The 21,040-nt window shown below is 32.2% G+C and overlaps 2 protein-coding genes across 7 annotated transcripts in view; one reads left to right on the forward strand and one right to left on the reverse strand.

Moving 5' to 3' along the window:
- Positions 1-2,545, forward strand: part of LOC113511829 (PDZ and LIM domain protein 7) — a 40,091-nt gene extending 37,546 nt beyond the window's left edge. For all 6 annotated transcript variants that reach the window (XM_052895865.1, XM_052895860.1, XM_052895852.1 and 3 more), the window contains 3 exons: positions 326-461; positions 1,131-1,199; positions 1,901-2,545. In XM_052895865.1, coding sequence (XP_052751825.1) covers positions 326-461; positions 1,131-1,199; positions 1,901-1,987 — 292 coding nt within the window. In that variant the 3' untranslated portion in view covers positions 1,988-2,545. The remainder of the gene's footprint in view (positions 1-325; positions 462-1,130; positions 1,200-1,900) is intronic.
- Positions 2,546-3,230: 685 nt separating this feature from the next.
- On the reverse strand, positions 3,231-20,285 carry LOC113511920 (E3 ubiquitin-protein ligase MARCHF8). Its single transcript, XM_026895644.3, has 6 exons — positions 19,690-20,285; positions 17,457-17,578; positions 15,362-15,506; positions 11,879-11,999; positions 10,993-11,320; positions 3,231-10,562 (listed from the first exon to the last, which is right to left on the reverse strand). The coding sequence occupies exons 1-6, from the start codon at positions 19,889-19,891 to the stop codon at positions 10,326-10,328; spliced, it is 1,155 nt and encodes a 384-aa protein (XP_026751445.3). The 5' UTR covers positions 19,892-20,285; the 3' UTR covers positions 3,231-10,325.
- Between the last annotated feature and the right edge of the window lie 755 nt (positions 20,286-21,040).

Below are 21,040 nucleotides of genomic sequence, written 5' to 3' on the forward strand. Positions count from 1 at the left end.
GACGACATTGTGTGTGAATCAGTGTGGCTATTACACCAGTAGCTCTAAGTAATTTATAATGAATATATCACTTATTTAAAATAATTAAGAATTAGAACTTATTCTACATGATTAATGTTAGTATTTTTATCGACCTTTCCTTCCTCAAAAACAAACACTAAACATCTACCGTACGTGTACTAACCGCTTCCGCGTCCCCCTAATGTTCCGACTGAGATGAGTCTAATGTGTTTCTCTCTATTATTGTGTTGCGCCCGCTAACCGACTAAAAACTAACGCCCCGCCCCACTACCGTGCCCGCGCCACTGTCCGCACGACACCGCAGCCATAAGCCGACGCTGCTGTACGACCCCGCCAAGTCGGAGACCTTCCGCGCGCTGCAGGAGGAGGGGCTGGGCGACGTGGTGCAGGAGGTGCCCACACCCGTCCAGCCGAAGGTTTTCCAGGCGCCGGCCAATAAGGTGCGTAGTACCTGTCATTTACTGCCAAAAATAAGAAAACCCGATGAGAAAATGCGAATTAAAACTACATTAAGACATTCGTTGCGTTATCGTAGACCATTTGATCTAAAAATAAGCACAATGTGGTTCTCAGCGGGTTTTATTTATTTAACTATTTAGGTATATAATAATTTAGTATTATAGATGATATACACATGGAGAGAAGATACACGCTTGAAGTTAAATGGTCACGCACAATGCGGTTTCAGAGAAATTGTCTACCACGAACGCTCAGGCTGTGGAATAAGCTCCCTGCCGAGGTTTTCCCTAGGGACTACAGTATGGGGTTCTTCAGAAAGAGTATATTAAAATTTCTTCAGGGTCGGCAATGCGCACGTGACACTCCTAGTGTTGCAGGCGTCCATAGGCTACAGTGACCGTTTACCATCAGACGGATTATATGCTTATTTGCCAACTTTGTGGTATAAAAAAAAGATAAATAGTCCTTGCCACTGGGTTCTTGTAAAAAACACTAACTGAATACGAAGTTTGATAACCTGTGACCGTCTGTAATCCTAATAAAATACAAGTATGAAACCATAGTTTTGAAGTTATACTTTAATTTTAAAATTATTAAACCATTGAAGTTATACTTCAATTTAAAAAATAATAAATATGTTCATATTTCAGAAACCAGCGCCAACTCCGAAACCAACGAAACAGCCTGACGCGAAACCGAAAGGAAAACAAACGACCTTCGTAAGTACTGAAATAAAAAATCGCTTTCTTCAATATAACTTTGTTTATAAAAAAAAATAATTACTTTAATAGTATCATATGTGATTTAATACTAATTTTGTTCATTCATATAAACTTTGAAGTACACTTGAGCTGAAACAATTATTTCCCATACAAATAGTATCTAAGTCGGTTCAGGCTTATCGTTGATGCGTTAGTAAAACGGGTCTTTTATTATATTACCTGTTCGAAGTATGTATGAAGACTAACGTTAAATCAATTTGAAAAATTGTACATAAATATTGTGTTTCATGAACAACAATTGAAGTCGAATTAGCACGCACGTTATCTGAGGGTCTACCATGGAATGAAATTCCGAATTTACAGGATCAATTTCTTGTTGTTGTCCACACCGAAATCAGCCCTGTAAATGGAAGTTAACATTTCATTTATCATAAATCCTACCATAAAAGGAAAGATATTTTAACAGTTTTAAACAGTATGTATCTATTATATAATTTTAACATCAAATTTGTCTTTCGTTCGGCTCCAAATTTCAAAAAACATTTCATGGAAGATCCTCTGTTTGTAGTAATTTATGAAACGTACTATATACTAAATGAATTTTTGCCTTTAATAGATACATAAATAAGAAATCTAACAAAAGGGCTAGATATCCTTTATATAAATTAACTATTATAGTCTTATTGTTTTTGCTACAGGTAAATTCATTACACGAAGAGCACATTCAGCAGTCAAACTCATTCAAACGCCTTATGTACAATGTTCTTAGTGATGCTGACTTGTAACATCGTTTCAACGCAGTTTGACCGTCATGATGGAAGGTAGACATGGCAGACCACCAATGGAAATGAAATATTGAACTGAGCAACAAATAGATATAGCATACGTTATGTATTGTCAACGTATGTATAATTTATTTTTTAGCTTGAGTTTGCCACATCGAATGTATGAAGCACAGAGGATATGATTTTTAGTATGGTTTTGTGGCGGTTAGTCGACGGCGCCCAATACTGACTTATTCGATTAGCAATGAAATAAGACTAACAAAGATTAATAGTAAACTATTATAATAATGCTCCTGGCAGTGTGTAAAATTATTTTTCGGTGGATTTAATTAAATTATTCTAATACTCGAGTATTAGTAATATCATTTATATTTGTATTAAGTAGCCATGTAACGTCTATTACTAAGTGTTGATTTTCTGTTTGTACAGAAATATTACTGTTTATGTATACATATGAGAAATGTTGAGTGTACAGTCTAGTCACGTCGACCCGAGCTCTGGTCGTGCCCACGAGTATGAAATTCGTTCAACTTTAAATAAATTATTTATTTTTATCTACTTTTTTGTTTTATTGATCGGAAAAAATCATAATTTCAACCCTTTTTACTACAATAAATCGGAGAGTTAAAATAGTCATTTTGCAAAAATCATAATATGATTTATTTCATACACCCAGCCAAGTTTTGTAGGCGTAAGTTTATAAGCATACGTAACTCAAAAATAAATTCATCGGCCAGATTATACGAAATAAATTATAATATTATTCGCGTAAAGTGGCTATTTTAACGCCACAAACACTCACTGGAATGCTATTTTGACCAATCCTATTAGTACTGTTGTGCTACACAAGTATCAATGGGGATTTTAGTGACTTTATTGGCCACATATGGACGGTTCATACAAAAATCCAAATTTCCTCTAAAACCTTGTTTACGGAGACAAGCGGCTTAGTGCACGCCACAAATTTATTTCACACTATTACAAACGGACAATGGTAAATGGGCGAGTTACACGTAAGTACGTACGTATAGTATTTGTAATTAATTAGGAATGTTTATTGATAAACTATGCCCATTCAAATGCGGACTCGGCATGCGTAAGTTCCATACTACTCGCCCCACAAGCTTCCGTTTCTCTTCAAACAAGGCCTATTTTTTGCCGAACTCTTCTCTTTTTTTACTTTCGTTTAGTCTCCAATTTATTAGAGGATATTTTTAAAAACATATAACAAAAAAAAAAGACATTAAATCTCAAAATAACTATATTTATAACTTGGAGTTAACTAACAATGTTACACAACAAAATAATATACAGTCTTACAAATTTCATGAATGATAAGTACACAGATCAAAAGGAGAAAATATTAATTTTGAGCAAAAAAAAATAAACACTTAACAACTTATATCACAATATACAAACGGGTAGGTCTCGTGTGTTAGAAATGAAAGAATTTGATTTTAAATGGTAAGAATGTTAATAAAGTACATGGACTACTTATATACTGTGATACCTAGTATAAAATGAATATTTGAATATTAGTTTAAAACATTTAAATAAGGCACTACAATTTTATTATTTGATATTCCAACAAAAATCAAATGTCAACTAAACTATTACAACAACACAAGAGACCTGCGGAGAGGGTCCGATACTAGTCACATTTAAATTTTTTATCATGAGGAAGCAATATTTACAAATGCCGCTTACGATTAAAATTTGCCGCAATTGTGTGATATGTAAACACATAAGTACAGAAAAATAAGTGGAACAAATGTGCACTCCGCACCGGAACATCTCTCCATGCACCCAAGTATACACATGAGGACGTTACTCATTATTGCAGTACTGCTCCGATATCAAGCTACATCTCATTCAAATTTAGGCTTCATTTTGTGTATAATATAATACATTTTACATTAACAACGTAAGTAAAATTTATGTGATAATTCCTCGCTGTGTCGGAGTAGTGCTGTACTGTTTTAATGGGCGACGACCTTAATTCTTACATCAACATATACAGTGACTGACCGACATTACTATAATAATATTATACAATAAAATTTACAACATTCACAAATTGAAAACATTCTCATAACTTATTAATATTGAGACCTAACCACATAGTAATAATGTTTCAATTGGTAATAACAAAAAAACCATAAACGTAATTTGTGACCTTATAATCATCTCATGGAAACAGACTAGAATCATCGTTCCTGGATAATGTACATAGAGACATATGTGAAATATACAATAATAAATTGCAAATAGTCAAGAATAAAACGACAAAAAAGTTAAAAAAAAAAAAGAAATCTGGGACGTGATCACTTTTGGGGCATCCGTGTTGCGAAACATGTTTTCTATTACTGTCGCAAACGTTCACTTACTCGTCCCCAATATATATAAATCATAATTAACGTTCAACCTATACAAACGTTCATTCTTCCATAGCACAAAACTTGTATTTACATTCAGACAACACAATGTATCAAATATATGCATACGTGCAAGGTAATTAGATGTGAAAGACATTCAATCGATATACAAATATGCCATCGCAAGTATCATTCATCATTTATTATTTTTACAAAATAAAACTTATTTATATTACGATAAACACGTTTTCGCTTCGATATATGATTGTTAAAAATTACGTAGTTTAGTGGATATCTGCAAACTAATGTCGAGCCAGCTTATAATCACACAATAACACTTAATTTTGGACTGATATTCACCATTTAATCTTTAGCACCAAATGTCCAATCTAATAATTACTACCTAGCTACATAATATTTCTGTACCGTACCGTATTACCTACATTTGATTCTGAGGATTTTAATTAAATTTATGTTTTTTAATTAGATTTAAATAACTATTTACATTAGAAAGGTCCATGGAGACCTGATTTACTCTTTTCAAATGTCTGAATACGATTATGTATACTATACAAATAAATGATCTATATTAAAGTAGGTATACCTGTACCAAAATAATTAAAGCGCATTAGAGTATGTTAAAAAATAGTGAATAGAATAAGTTTTTTTTAAGTGATGTTAATTGTAGAAGTAATATAGATTAACATGCCGTCCTGAACTAAATACTCTTCACATTTCAACGAAAAATCGATAAAATGAGAAATCATTTTTTAAATTACGAATAAATATTGATATTATAAGATAAACACTTATTCTCTTCCACAAAAAAGGTGTAATTATAAATATCAGACCCGTTTTGCAGTTTAATGCATTTTCATAGACTTAAATAATCTTTGTTTCTTTCCGTTAAAGCAATTGAAATGTGGCCTTTTTTGTGGAAGAGTACAAGTGTCTTTCTAATAATATCAATATATACACAAAAAAAAACACAAAGCGCCGACAATTGCAGCTATTAACATAATAAACATTTTATTGTTATGTAATTCTATTAATTTCTGTTTGACAGGTTTTAAGAAACGCTCCTGTGTTTTGACGATTTTGCGTGAACATCGTTATAGTTTTATTTTTTATTTATAATTACAGTTTTTCTAATAGTCGTTTCGTGTACTTTATTACACTTTATTGTGAAATATTTTTAAATGTACAATGCAAGACGTCAAAAATAAAGTAAAAAAATGGCATAACTATAATAATTTTACATCAAACCTGTTGATAGAGCCCATTGTGTTACTGGTATATTTTTATACAAATAAGTAATATTCAACTGCTTTACTTGGTATTGTTTTAAAAATAAGAACTTTTACTATAAGATATTTTATAGAAATTGAAAGTTTATGCGCCCACTACTGTCTATTACAACAAAGTTTTTTTTTTTTTTTTTTTATGAAAAACACTGGTCTAAATAGGGCTAAATAGTAAATAATTATAAATCTTGTATTAACACAAAAAAAAAATTGGAGAATAATGGACTAAAAGTTATTGTCTTTTTCTGAGAGCTCTGTAATGATAAACACAATTTCCTTATATCTTCAAAATGTTTAAATCATGAACATCAAATTTTTACTATATACAGACGAAAATATCTTTACTATATAGTTTTTAAAAATGTACTATTATTATTATTCACGGCTATGATTGAACGTAATTCTAAAATATAAAACCAATTGTTATAAAATAAAATTTAAAACAATTTCCTAAATGCACTTTCTAAATGCGTTACAAATTACAATGCAGTTCATTTTGTTTTATTAAAACAACATTGAATAAAAATAATATACAGTATGTTAAATAACGAAATCGATCTCTTAAAACTAATGTTAGTATTAAGTAAAAGGTCTAATTTATTTTCTTAAAAAATCTTTATGTCACCAATAACTAAAAAAAAATACAAAAGAACACCTATATTTGTTCTATCGACACTACATAATACAAGGTGTGTAGACACATTTTATTAAGTAATGCTGTTAGTACACATACAGGTTGTTGTTTTTGTTAATATTTTTTTTTCTTTATATTTGTTTACAAAATAATTCTAATACCCTAATAACGAATACTAACACTAGTTTTAAAGAATGGATTTCATTAATTAACATACTGTATTTACCACAATTAATTATTACAGCACTGCGGGATTTAAATTAATAACACAAAATTTAAAAACTTCACAAATAATTATTTAAAAACTGACAAAAAAATTGTATTAAAAGTTGTAAGCATGTATTAATAATAAGAAAAATTTTGTACCATCTGTCATAACTTTGACATCCCTGTCATTTTGTGAGCTGTACATTCGGCTGATTAACTCTTCTTGTATTAATTATTTCATGACAATATGAAATAAAGTATGTCCCATTTCAATGCAACATAAAAAGTAAATTAAATTTAGTTGATAGTATTTTTTCTATTTATCTATATAATTTTATTGATCCACTGAGAAAAAGAACTCAGTATTTGTTTCGATTTCTCAAATTAATTTTCTCAACATTGCTTATATTTTCGTTTTCTATTTTAAAGTATATGGAACCACGATATAAAAAATATATGCAAGTAGACGATTGTTCAATATGTTTTGGTATATTCTTATTGTACTTTGTATATCTTATACATGAGTAATTTTCCCCGACATGACTAATACGATAGGGAAATTGTGACATACTTGTGTCCTGAATAAGGATTTTGTATTGAAATATCAGTTTACAGAGAGCATAACAAAAAGTCATTTAATATGTAATCATGAAGAGATTCGGTACTTTATGTCACATTTTTTTTTTAATTTAAATAAGTTTAAATTGACGTAACACAGTAACTACTGTATACAAATTCATTCTGAGGTCATATATAACGGGAAGACTAATCATAGAATCTAGACAGAAATGTGAATGTGACAGTGAAATTCACAATAAAATGCCACTACAATATATTCAAAATTTCGAACATGAATTGACTTATTCACATGGATTCACTTAAATGTGATGCATACATATCATCACGAACAACTCACACATAAAGCGAACAAAAAAATAACTAAATGGACAGACTCAATATGAAAATTAGAGATACGCAAATGTGAGAGCATAAAGTTATAATAAGTTAAAAGAATTAATTTTTATAAAGTTGGGTTATTTCAATGTCTATGCCATAAAAGATAATTCCTGCCTATTGGTAGGTATTTACAGATTGACTCAACCTTATTTCTCAAACAGCAATCAGTTGTATTTCGTAGAAGAACAAGCGAAATAGAATAAAAAAAATTAAAGCTTCAAACATTCTAAAAAGTTTATCGATCATAATATATCCAATGCTGTATCACTGAATAACTTAATGTACGATGCAGGTAGATAACAAACAACAATTTTCACAGATGAATAATCCACTTCCCAATTAATTATATTTTTACGTATCTGTCTAGCCAGCGGCAAGATTTGAATCCACGTAGATACAGAAAGATGATGTACCTCTGTTAATTTATATAGAAACAATGCGTGATATAAATTTTATGTAGGAACTCCGAATCGAAATTTAACTAAATTTATTTCGGGACTATAACATTTAATTTAAGGCAAAAAATTAACTAGTGTGTGGCTGGCAACAATGAAACGAAGCATTAAAAGCATCCATAACGAAGTGTAACAACGTTGGATTTGCCTATCAATTTTCAATTCTGATTGATTTTCACAAGCTTTTATTTAAGTCTTTTCATTTAAAATTTGCAAGCTGTTTCTTTAACCATTTGCTAGTATCCGAATGTAATTTAGCATAGTTGTGTAAATTTTGAGATAATAAAATATTAAGGTACTGTAAAGGACTGTTACCCATTTATGATGCCGAGAATCTAGTAATCAACTCTAAACACTATAAATACTTGTCTTTAAAAATATTTTAAACAGACTTGTTCAAAAAGTTTCTCTGATAACAAACTAAGATATTACTTATAAGACAAAATGCACATTATAACCACTAAAACGCTGGCATTAAATGCTCTGAAGCTGGCTATAAGAACACTAATTAAATAACTATTAAGAAATATTTAAAATTAGATAGATAATACAAACGTTGGCACACTTCGACATGAACACACTTAATGAGTCTCATTTTTTAGCATTTCTATTAGGCATACTTCAAACTACTTTTTTAATCGAGTGGCAAGTAATTAAATCGAAGCAGAATTAAGTTGCTAAATATTTCATTAAAACAATATACAGCAAACTGTGAGACATCGTAAAATTAATATCTAAATTCTACTTAATCAAACCAAAATTTTGGGGCTATAAGAATGTTAAAACAAATTCACCTCACATTTAAAAAAATATGTTCGGTCACATTCGTGGTCCAACAAAGTTGAGCCAATCGTAAGTACCTCAAAATTATTTTTTTATTCAGTTTGAATCGAGTTTTAAAATGTAATATTCTACATCACAATAATGATGATGTTTCGAGATTGCTTGAAATTTGGGCCCAGTGAATTATTCACCAATCATTCAGTGAATGTACAATTGTGTATTAAAATGCGTGCCCCATATATTATAGAATTTAACATATTTTTTCATATTTAATTTTATTTCGTTTTTTAGCACAAATAAAACCAAATTTCAACAATTTCTACGCAAAGTCAATTACGAATTTTATTTTGATTAATGTTAGAACAAGAACTTATGAAAGTCATCATGCTGTCAAATACGATTTATTTGTGGATTGTGTAGCTATTGTTTAAAATTCTTTTTAATGTCTCATATATTGCATAAGGCATTAAAAATTATTAAACGTTAATATCTTATTTCTATAACTCCTGTATAGTTTATGCAATGATTTTACATATCGTACTGAAATTAAATTAACATTACATCTAGACAAATTAGTTTCACTGTTGCGTTTTATCGTATTTTCGTTTACAAAACAATGAGAAATTGGATAATACATTTATTTTCCGATAATTATAGTAATGTTCCCAATGTTATTCAATAACTGGGCCCAAAATAAAACAATTAGTTTACTAAATTTCACTAATATTGTGTAATCTTTCCCTGAAATAAACCTAAGTAATTTTTTTATGAATATTATCTCTAGGCAACCGAGAGTAGACAAATAGAGCATTTAAAACTACTATCTTCTGCATTATAATTGTTATGACGTTAATTGTACATGACTATTTACATCTTCCATACTAATATATACAAGACTTGATCACGTACAGCTCATAATTATGTCATAGAAAACATTAAAACACCGCAGCTCAAATCTATATCAACCCTTAAACATTATAAATGTGATAAATAAAACCATATTTGAAAACATTTTCAACAATAAAATAATAAGTAAAAATGTAAAAATAATTATTGAAATAAAAGAGAGTTCAACAATAAAATTGTCATATACAGTGGGATTTGTTAGTCGAGTATAATTTTCGAAAAGAGCATTTGACCGTTTTCACAACAGACTTCAGTAACGATGTACTCAAAACGCAGTAAAAATCAAGCCGATGTGAAGAAAACAATAATTATAAACCGAATGCATCTAAAAGAACGTAATATATAACACTTCAGACAACACAGGCGACAGTTATCGCCCTCAGAGCCGTCCCGTACTCCATACTAAAAAGTATAGACGCATTACGATCAGCGGCACAAAAGCGTATATTAATCAGCTTATGCTACCTACGAGCATATGTGTGTATATTGCTAGATTATAGCATAGTTATGTTTACAAATATCTTTTTCGCACTCACTACTAGCATCCAAGCATGCTCCCCTGTGAGCATGTCAATTCGCACCATTAAACAGGCGGCACGCTGCGGAGACTGCGGGCGAGCGGTGGCGGGAGCGGGAGCGGGAGCGGAAGCGGAGCCGCTAATAGACTGTGTCATCGGGGAATAGCAGCAGCGTCGCAGGCGGCGCGGGGACGAATCCTCAGGAAGGACGGGAGGACGTGGGTGGGGCGGGGACGATAGGCGGTGCGGACGCTAGGGCGGAAGCGGCAGCAGGTGCTGGCGCGGGAGAGTGAGCGGGTGCGGGAAGCAAACTTTCGCGGCTCGCGCGCAAGTTAGGCAATGACCGCGCCGCACGAGCTTGCCGCCTCGCCTCTAACTCTAAAAGTGAACGGATGTCCGCCTCGAGTGGGTCCACGCTGATGTGGTACACTCCAGCCTGCAATTAAATAAATGCGTAACAACTTATAAAATTATAAACATGAATTATTTAGACAATTTATAAGTAGTAAAACATAAAATTTTGTAAGACAAAACCCGTAGTATACCTATACGCAAACAGTTCATAAAAACTTTTTTCTTTATATATACTGAACCACTTATTACTAATTTATTTTAACGCTATCTGGACTTAACGTGATAAAAAAAAACCTTGCAGGTAAGATGACGATAGTGTATTTACAATATGTATAAACAATGCGGAAGTTTAAAATTCACTTATACTAAATCACGGGATTTAGTTTGAGTGAACTTATACGATTTTTAAATATTTTAATAGTACTTCTTAATTTCAAGAACATTAAAAGAAACAGTATCGGTTTTACGATTGTTATACAGAGTGGACAGACCCTACAGAGTGGGGTACTTACATCTAGTTCCCCGTCGGCCTGCACGAGGCGCGAATCAGAAGAGCGTCGCGCGTCTTCTTCAGGCCGCAGCGAGTCGCGAGGGTCGCGTGGGTCTCGAGGGTCACGGGTGTCGCGGGGATCACGCCGCACGGACAGCCGCCGTAACGGATTGGGCCGGTAGGTCTCGAAGCCGCCACTCTCATCCTCCTCGTGATAAACAGCAGGAGGCGGCGGCGGCTCGATATTGGCCACCACTTGTCCCCTAGCGGATCGTTCACGTCGCTTCACGCGAACTGGCGGTGACCCGTTCATTGGAATCTTCTCTGGTGCGTTTTGTATTAATAGTATTCTGTTGCAATAATTGATTTACATAAACATAGGTTGACTAATATATTATAACATTATAAAGTATTTTATATATCTCTCTCTCTCTCTTCGTCCACTTCATTACTAGACGTCGTGTCCTTGAAAGGTGTCTGTTGCCTTTTTTATATAGAACGTATTTAATATAGAACATTAAATTTAGAAATTATTGGTTGTACAATTATTATTATCTTCTTCGATAAGCACCTATTTCAATTAAAATACGGATATATATATATATATATATATATATATATATAACAATATATATAATATTTTTATAACAATTTGGCACTATCCAAAATTTTTATGTACAGTTTTTGTAACTAAAATAAAACAATACATATATGTCTTATGCCTTTTAAAATATAAATAGTGAGATTACTGGTCAATTATAATTTGGTCATAATGGAGCACGCTGTTTTTTTTTTTAATACAAAATATAATTTTCTTTTTTCACGTTAGACATGTAATTTTATGTAAGACTATAAAAAAACAATACAATAAATTTCAATTCCAGTTAGTAGTAACAAATCAGCCTTACCTATTATGGGCCCGCCAGCGGTTACAGAGATGCAGGTACTGACGACACTGTATATACATGAAGACCGCTCCGCCGGTGAAGCCCACTGCAACTACCACCAGTTTTGTCCAGAACGGCCATGCTGAAACATAAAACAACCTTATAAATTTTTGTTTATATATACAAGAAAAAAATTAAAGAGAGAATTACAGATTACACACGCACACTTATCTCTTGATGGAGGGATTTTTCCAGTCAGTCTTGAGAACTAGAAAGTTTGTCGGATCGGAATCAAGTATTCTATTAAAGTAACTGTACATTTCCCTTAAATAAACTACAAAAAATTATGAACATTATATATAACATTATGTACTTTATTAAATAGTTTTGAAAACGAATGCATCTAGTCCATATACAATGGAGTCAATCGGGACAATATTTCAGGTATTACAACCTTGATGATATCAGCCGTTACTATCTATTGCCGAACCATCCTTCTCCTATTAGAGGGGTTTTACCAGTAGCTGCCACGCTTGACAGGCAGGTTGGCAACTGCAGTTAGTTATTACAACCTTACATCTCCTTTTTATTTATTAAAATAATTTATAAAGCACGCAGAACTGACTTAGGTGATTAGTACCATCACACACCTAGGTTCTTCATTTTAATTCATTTCATCTTACCTGCCTGTAAGGTTAATATTTAAGTTTTTGCTATATCTACTTCGACACGCCAAAACTACTAGCTATTATTATACTAGCCAAGCGGCTAAAGGAATTTTATTTCGAGTTTTCCTTCTCTTGCACTGGTATATTGTACTTTGTTAAAATAAATACTGACAGAATGTATTCTTGTTACGTAATTACACAAAGGAGTAATACTTACAATCATAAAATATGGGTATTCATTATATTTAATTCATTGGTGATTCAATGGAAGTATAAACATAGCGTAAATAACTCTAGGTGATTATCGCCCATAACGAATTGTTGCAATAAACATTCGATACAACAACCGTGCCCATTACGTGAGGTAGGTATATGAAAAATAATATTTTCTTAAAATCAACAATTACACAATAATAATGTGTGCAATATTGCCAAACATATTAATGGAGAAGTCACGTACACAGAGAATAGAACGTTTTTCCGACAATATTGTTTAAATTACTTGTAAATACCTATTGCCACTGCAACAATCCTTAATAATATTATAAAATAAATGTGAATGTGAATTTGTTTGTTTGCTTTTAAAGCCTCAATGGCTTAATCGCTTACTATTAAATTTGGTATACACATACAATATGGGATGAAAATGGATATAGGATACTTTTTATTTCGGTCAGTAAACATACACCGATCACGCAGATCAAGTCGCGGGTTAAAACTAATAATGTATATACCTATTACATTCGGGGGGAAGGAGGGACTGTTAGTAATAGTAACTAGCAGTCCATTAGCAAAGGGCTGCTAGTTAAATAACTTAGCAAAATAACCTCCTCGACCTCGCGGTGCCCGTGGAAACTGTCGTACATAACTCCAGATGAATTCGTCACAATAGGCTAACTGATCTGCCTTTTCAGCCTCACCTATCATCTCTCACTGGTACTCCGCCAGCGTATACCGTTAGTGCAGGCGGAGTTATCATTCCCTTATTACACATTAAATAAACCCTAGTTTATTAATGTACCTATGACAATCACTTTTACAACGTTCCATAAGCAATTAGAAAAATTAAACCATGACAATTTCATCATATCTACACGTTCGTCGATATCTCAACACATCAAATGTTTCTAGTTCAAGTCCAATTATAAAACTCTATAGGAAGATGTATGAGAGTAAACCTCACAAAATGGTTTAAATGATATGACAGAAACAATTATTTAATGATTTTAAGAGATTTAGAATATTATTTTTATGGCATTTCATTAAATCATGTGTGCTTACACATGCTTGCAACCTGCCTTTTCATCTCACCTACCATCCCTTACTGGTGCCCCGCCAGCGTTAGAACAGACGGGGTTACCATTCCATTGTCATCCATTAAAAAAAAATACCATTTAGTTTATTAATAATAGCTTAATTCTACAAAATATCGTTATTATGTAACAATGCTAGACAGCTCTTTAGTCTGGTGAAAAACAAGTAAACAACGTCAGCAAGTATAACAAACGAGGCGTGATAAATCAATAAGGTAAGCAAATAAAAACGCTTATATACAATAATTTGTAGAGACACGACGAATTGCATGGATAGCCATCCAACTATCAATGTCAAGTTCAATACAAAACATTCATTAAATTGCTTCTTGACATACTTAATGCGTCTACTATAATAACCTTTTTTGAGAGGGACAAGCTCATGCGGCTACTGTTTCGATTTCTAAAAACCAAAGACTTCCATCATAATTAAATCTGGCTGACACTAAAAATTTTGTGACCATTAAAATATTCCACTAAATCTTATAGACGGAAAACACCTTCAAGAACTATTATAATCCATGAGATGTGATCCTACCATGTCGTGATCATCATCATATCAACCTTTAACTATCCGCTGCTGACATAAGCCTCCCCCTTGGGGGTTTTGCCAGTAGTTGCCACGCTTGGCAGGCGGATTGGTAACCGCAGTTAGCCTTTGGAAATTTTTAAAAGGATGCTGCTGCCTATCTCTCGACCATTAAGTTCCCTTAGTCGCCTCTTACAACACCCACGGAAAGGGAAGGGGTGGCCTTTTCTATGCCGGGACCACACGGCATGCCGTGATCAAATGTACATATCCACTCGGCAAAATGTATATTACGTTCACCACAAGAGCATCTTATAGTTGGAAATCCAAAGTATTTGTCAAATACGTGATCGATTTGATTTAAAAAAGTAGGTACCAAGTATTTGCGAAAGCAATTTTGTCTAGTAATTTTCTAATATGCTCAATTCACAAAAGGTGTCCTATTAACTTATCTAAGAGTTCAATCCTTACTAGTTCATAGTAGGTACTATATTTATTTATAGATGTAGAGATCAATTTGACTTGTATTTGAAAGTCAAATCGATCTCTACAAAAGTACAATGTAAATAGACACTTATCTATGAAGCACTTATCATTTTACATCCAATATATAAATAAAATATCTAATAATAATAAAAGATTTTTTTATACCACTAAAGTTGCAAATAAACATACGACCCACCAGATAGTAAGCAGTTACCGTAGCCTATGAACGTCTGCAAACCAGAAGCATTATGTGCGTGTTCCGACCCTGAAGAAACCTCTTTACTCCGTTTTTGAAGAACCCCATGCTATAATTTTTTGGAAAAACCTCGACACGGAGCTTGTTCCATGACCGTTTGAAATATACATTAATAAACACCGTGGAACTAAGTGTTACCATAAGGACCTGCTTTCATAAGAGACATACGATGAGTATATGAATAATATTAGTTAACCAATATAATGAAGTCGTATCAAGAATTCACATTACATTTAAGCAAAAAATAATTACCAATTAGCCCTCGATTCACTTCTTCCACCGCTCGCTCAATAAGTACGAACAGCGACCACATGACACATAAAGCGGCCACGCAATGGAATAGCACAGCACAACAAAGTCGACGACGTTCCACACCGGACATTTCTAAAAGACGCCACTAAAAAGAAAAAATAAATATTAAAATCAATTATCCTTTAGGTATTAACATAGGATTTCCATCTTATAGAATATGGGTAGTCGTTGCCTACAGACACTAACAATAATATGAATATCTAAGAACATACTGTTATTGCCTATAGCACTCTTCATCTCACAAACGTCTCTATTTATAAGAACTAAACTGTTATTCTTCCGAATAATTTCATTATTACTACTATTTAATTTCATTATTATTATTACCAGAGGGAGACTTTGTACAAAAGTCGATTGCTTGGATACCTCTGACCCATTCATGTTTCTACCGTGAAGCAGTTGTGTTTGCATGGCTGTGTTTCGGTTTGAAAGGTGGGATATGGCGTGAATTTACAGGGTACAGAGGAATAACACTCGAGTCCTCACGAATGGCAACGCATGGGGGGTATCATGGGCGAAAAAGTGCACTCTGTTATGTCCATGATACTGCTCATATCTATAGGCGACGGTTACCACTTTCCATCAGGTGGACCGTCAGCTTGTTTGTCATTCTAAGTATATATATATATAAATTATCATATTTTACATATCAAACCGAATCAACCGTGCAAGTACGGACATGTGACGGCCGAAATACACATGAATTTAAAATACATCTTAAAATACTGCATCAACTGGAACTTTGAGCACGTCTTATATTATAGAAAATAGTTTTTCAATTCGACATGCTATAAAAAACAACCGTCTTATTCATTGGAGCATGTAAATAATACTTTTGGGAAAATACTCGTATAGGCACTCGAGTTAATTTTACAATAATTCCCCCCTACAGAGGTTCATCATTATTTGAAAGCGGTTCATGAGTATTAACAGTTTAAGATATTTTGCGTTACCAATTAGTCAGTAAATAACAATTATTAATTAATCAGTTTGTAATAATAATACCTAATATTATTAGAGCAATGTTGTCTGAGGTGTGAGTATGAATTTACAACCGCATGCGAGGTCGTGACCATGTTCCAAAGAGATCGTCAGCTCTTTATTATTTGGCACTCTATACTGTATTATGAATAAGCATTCTTTGGTTCTAACCCAAGAAGGAATAATTTGTTAGGAGAAACTTTAATTTGTTTTTATAGATATAGACCCTGATGAAGAACCTATTTATCAAGATAAACCGATTGAATTCAAACTTGATGAAATTGCACTTATTATACTCAAAGTTCCAATGGCCCATTCAAAGTCCATCATCAAACTATCTCACCAGGTGGAAGGAATTGTTAGTAATAGATTCTAACAGCACATTGCTAGCAATATACCCTATCAGATTGATGTGCACATTGTTCCCAATAGTGGTTAAATATTGTTGAATGAACGAATAATGGGCCAAATAACCTGCTTCATCCCCACCTATCATCCCTCACTGGTCCCCACTAGTGTATATCAATAGCCCAGGTGGGGGTACTGTTTCATATTGACTCATTAAAAAAAACATTTCACCATGAGATGCTTTTAGGAATAAAACTGCCTTTTAAAATTGCATTCTATGGCAATATTAAATAAAAATAAACAAATTTTCCACTACTGTAATACCCTAATTGGGTATCCAGTGATATTTTGTCAACAAGTGTTTGTCACACATGTTATACTATTATATATGTCTATATTTCCCAACTCATATCATCTATCGTTTTTCAAGACTAAACATATGAGTGCATCATCTTAAACCTTGTCATCAATTAACATCAGGTGAGACTGTTACCAAGTACACTCAAATTTATTAATAAAAAAGTTAAGTTAAACAATTCATATATTCTGAATAATCATATTGATTTAACAATGTTACATATGGTATGCAAAATTTCACCTCTTCCACCTACTGTATAAATAAATATATTATATAACAGTCATCTTATTACAAAATATAAGGAATATATAATTATTATAAACTGTTGCTAAATAATTTAACACATACCTCATTAAATGGCTTTATTTTAGTGTGCATAATGAAATTGAATTTGCAAAGTTCACAGGACCTAGTTTCAGATGCTGTCAGCCATTGTTGTAGACAACTCTGATGTACATATTTCAGGCTTCCTATAATTAAAAAAAAATGTCCTATTTAATAAACCTTTGTCAAATTTTTAAATATAAAAAATAAGAGAACATTATTGTTTCTTTATTATTGCAGGCTTTAAAGGGCTATAGTTATGGTCAAGTAGTCTCTGCATGGAATAGGCTAACCCTTCCTTTCTGGGGTAAAAGGGATTGTTAGTAATGGATTCTAACTGTCATATGACCAGCAATACACCCTATCAGATCGACCTTCACACTGTTCCCCTTGGAAACCATCATGGTTAATTCTAGCAGAATTCATCACTATGGACTAACTGACCTGCTTTTATCATCACTTAATATCCCTCACTGATACTCCACCAGTTTATACCAATAAGGCAGGCGGGTTTCCATTCCATTATCACCCATTAAAAAAACTTTCTTTCTCGTAGGTGTCATACGAGGTGAATAAGGAAACTTAATGGTTGAGGGATGAGCAGCAGCATTTCCCTTAAAGCATCACCGAAGTCTAACTGTGATTACTAACCTGTATGACAACTACTGAACCTCACAAGGGAAAGCCCTATATGTTCAACAGTGGACAGTTAACGTCTGTATCATCATCATCAAAGGCCATAATACCATAAGACTCATTACAAAAAGGTTTACATCACTGTAAGGCTCATATAACTTAGTTCAAAGTTTTTTAAATCAAACAGTGTTTAATTATATTTACATACAAATTATAGATATATATGTATAATACCTATCTTTACACATATAATAAAAATGTAGACAATCTCAATATTGAAAAAGGTTTAAAAAAACATATATTAGGGGTAGCATTAATAGGTCAACAGTTCATTGTCTTCTTTATAGGTACTTACAGATGAGAATTTTCATAAATTAATACTTAACTATAATATTAATAAAATACAATTTTCAGTAACGAATATGATGATGATAAAAGAATATGATCTGTAACACAAAGCAGATTATATTCCATTAAATAGAAAAAAAAAAAATTAAAAAAAAATCTCATTTATTTAATATATAACATTAAATCAGATGACATCTAATTTTACAAAACTGAAAGTAAGCGATATATATATATATATATATATATATATATCCATCTTTTAAGGAAAAAACAGCATTTATTAATGTTTCTCATAATAATATTCCTAGAATTGTGGTTAGGCGCATAGTCATAAAATTTAAACCTAACAAACATTTTGCAAATAAAAATAAATAATTTTAATTACACTCCTATTTAATGTAATGTATTAATCTATATAAAAATCAAGTGCCAAATGCACATCACTTCAGAACAACTGCTCCTATTTGTCTAATTCATTTTTTGTTGTTTATAGTTATATATAGTATATATAGTTATATATATATAGTAGAGTATATAGTTATATATAGTATATAAAGAAAATATTTGAAATATATTTACAGTTATAAAATAAATAATTGTTTACATATATATTAATATGATAAAATATAATTAAAATATTGTATTACAATACAACTAAAGATATGTAATGTATAATTATTATTGTTTAAAAATAAATATCATGATATTTATGTCAACTAACAAAATATAATACACTGTTAAGGATATAAAAGTTGCATTTTGGCCATTTGGAGAGGATAAATGAAATAAGTATTATAAAAGAGATGTATTGAGCAAAAATGATAAGGAGATATTGGTAGGGGCCACCCTAGATGGATATATGTCGACCAAATAGGTGAAATGCTGAAGAAGGCTAAAATTAAAAGTACCCATAACTAGCGAGAGTGTATAAAAAGATTAATGGATGTGGAAGAAGCAAAAGAGGTTTGTTTGAATCGAAGCATTTGGTGCTCCATTGATTCTGCCTACCCTAATAGAAGACAGGTGTGACAGATATGTATGTATCTATATAAATGTACACAAATAAAAAATGCATAAGCAAATGTGTTTATAAACAAGATTTTTAGAAACCAGAAATTTGCAGATTTTCTTCTATAAAATTAAGATAAAACTTTGAACAATGGTTTTCTTTTTTATGTATATATAAAATACCAATCTTAAAAATCAATCTACTTCTTGCGAAACAACCCACAAACCGCAATAACATAAATATTGAATCAATTTATTCTAATACCTGAGCAATAGCACGGTGCCAACAATGGATTGTGTACTTCACTCTCGCAGTGGCAAATACGGCATATATCGCCACTGGAATTGCTGCAAGATGTGCGACTGCTTCCCGAACCAGCACGCACTGGTTCTCTGCCACATCCTCCACCCCATTCCCAACTTTCAATATCAGACGAATTTTTGACGTTTATCTGTTGCACTGGCATTGTTTTTTCTTCCCAGTTTTGCGCTCAATAGAGCCCACGTTACATTTCTCATTTAATAATCGTGATCGTAGGAAATCCTACTGAATATCGACAAAGCAAATATCGGGAAACATGTCACGTTCTTCTTATCGACGCAATGACAATATCAACAATACCTTTGATTGGGTACTAAGATCGAATGTACTAAAGCAATTATCGTGGTATATAATTAAACGAGTTAAAATTATTGTAACAAATTGACAGAAATCAACACATTTTATTAAAAGAATATGAAAAATACATGAATACTTCGACAGCTTTTAAAGGCTCTCGTAGATTTACATTTATAGCATTTATTCCTACATTGACTTTGATTAACTTGACACAATAAAGAAAGAAAAGATGAGAAAACCCCATAAAACAGAGAAAGCACATAGACTAAGGAAAATAATATAGATCAGGTGCACACTACAGAGAAAGCACCCACGGTCATTTACCTCTAAGAACCTAAAACCCTAAGAACAAGGCATTATATAGAAAGAATGATAAAATAAAAATTATAAATCATATGGTTGGCTCCGTTTTTCTAATGCAAATATAATTAGTAAAAAGACGACAAAAGATACACCAGCACTTGCTATTTTTATCAATTCATAGCAGGCTGGTGTATAAAAAAAAGTATTGGATATTAACGGAAGAAATAATTTCTTCAAAAATAATATTAATAATTACAGGTGAATGATCCAACACTAGCGGAATTCTACATTACGATAATTCATATGTAATTTCATAGCAAACCACATAAATAACTTTTGCAAATTTTAAATTTTCTTATAATCTATACTCTATAAATCTGTAGAGAGGTCAATTCTGTACATGAAATATATTTCCAAAATAACTATCAGGGGGTGATTAGTGATCGATACTGATACCAAAAATGCAATCAGTAAAATTTTTGTCTGTCTGTCTGTATGTTCGTTATAGAAACAAAAACTACTCGACGGATTTTAACGAAACTTAGTACAATTATTCTTTATACTCCTGGGCAGGTTATAGTATACTTTTCATCACGCTATGGTCAATAGAAGCAGAGCAGTGAAGGGAAATGTTGGGAAAACGGGAGAAATTACTGCATTTTTAAGCTTCCGTCGGCACATTTTAAAATTTAAA

This window comes from Galleria mellonella, unplaced genomic scaffold (genome assembly GCF_026898425.1).
Source record: "Galleria mellonella isolate WM207_F2 unplaced genomic scaffold, CSIRO_AGI_GalMel_v1 utg117, whole genome shotgun sequence".
In the NCBI taxonomy this organism is placed as follows: Eukaryota; Metazoa; Arthropoda; class Insecta; order Lepidoptera; family Pyralidae; genus Galleria; species Galleria mellonella.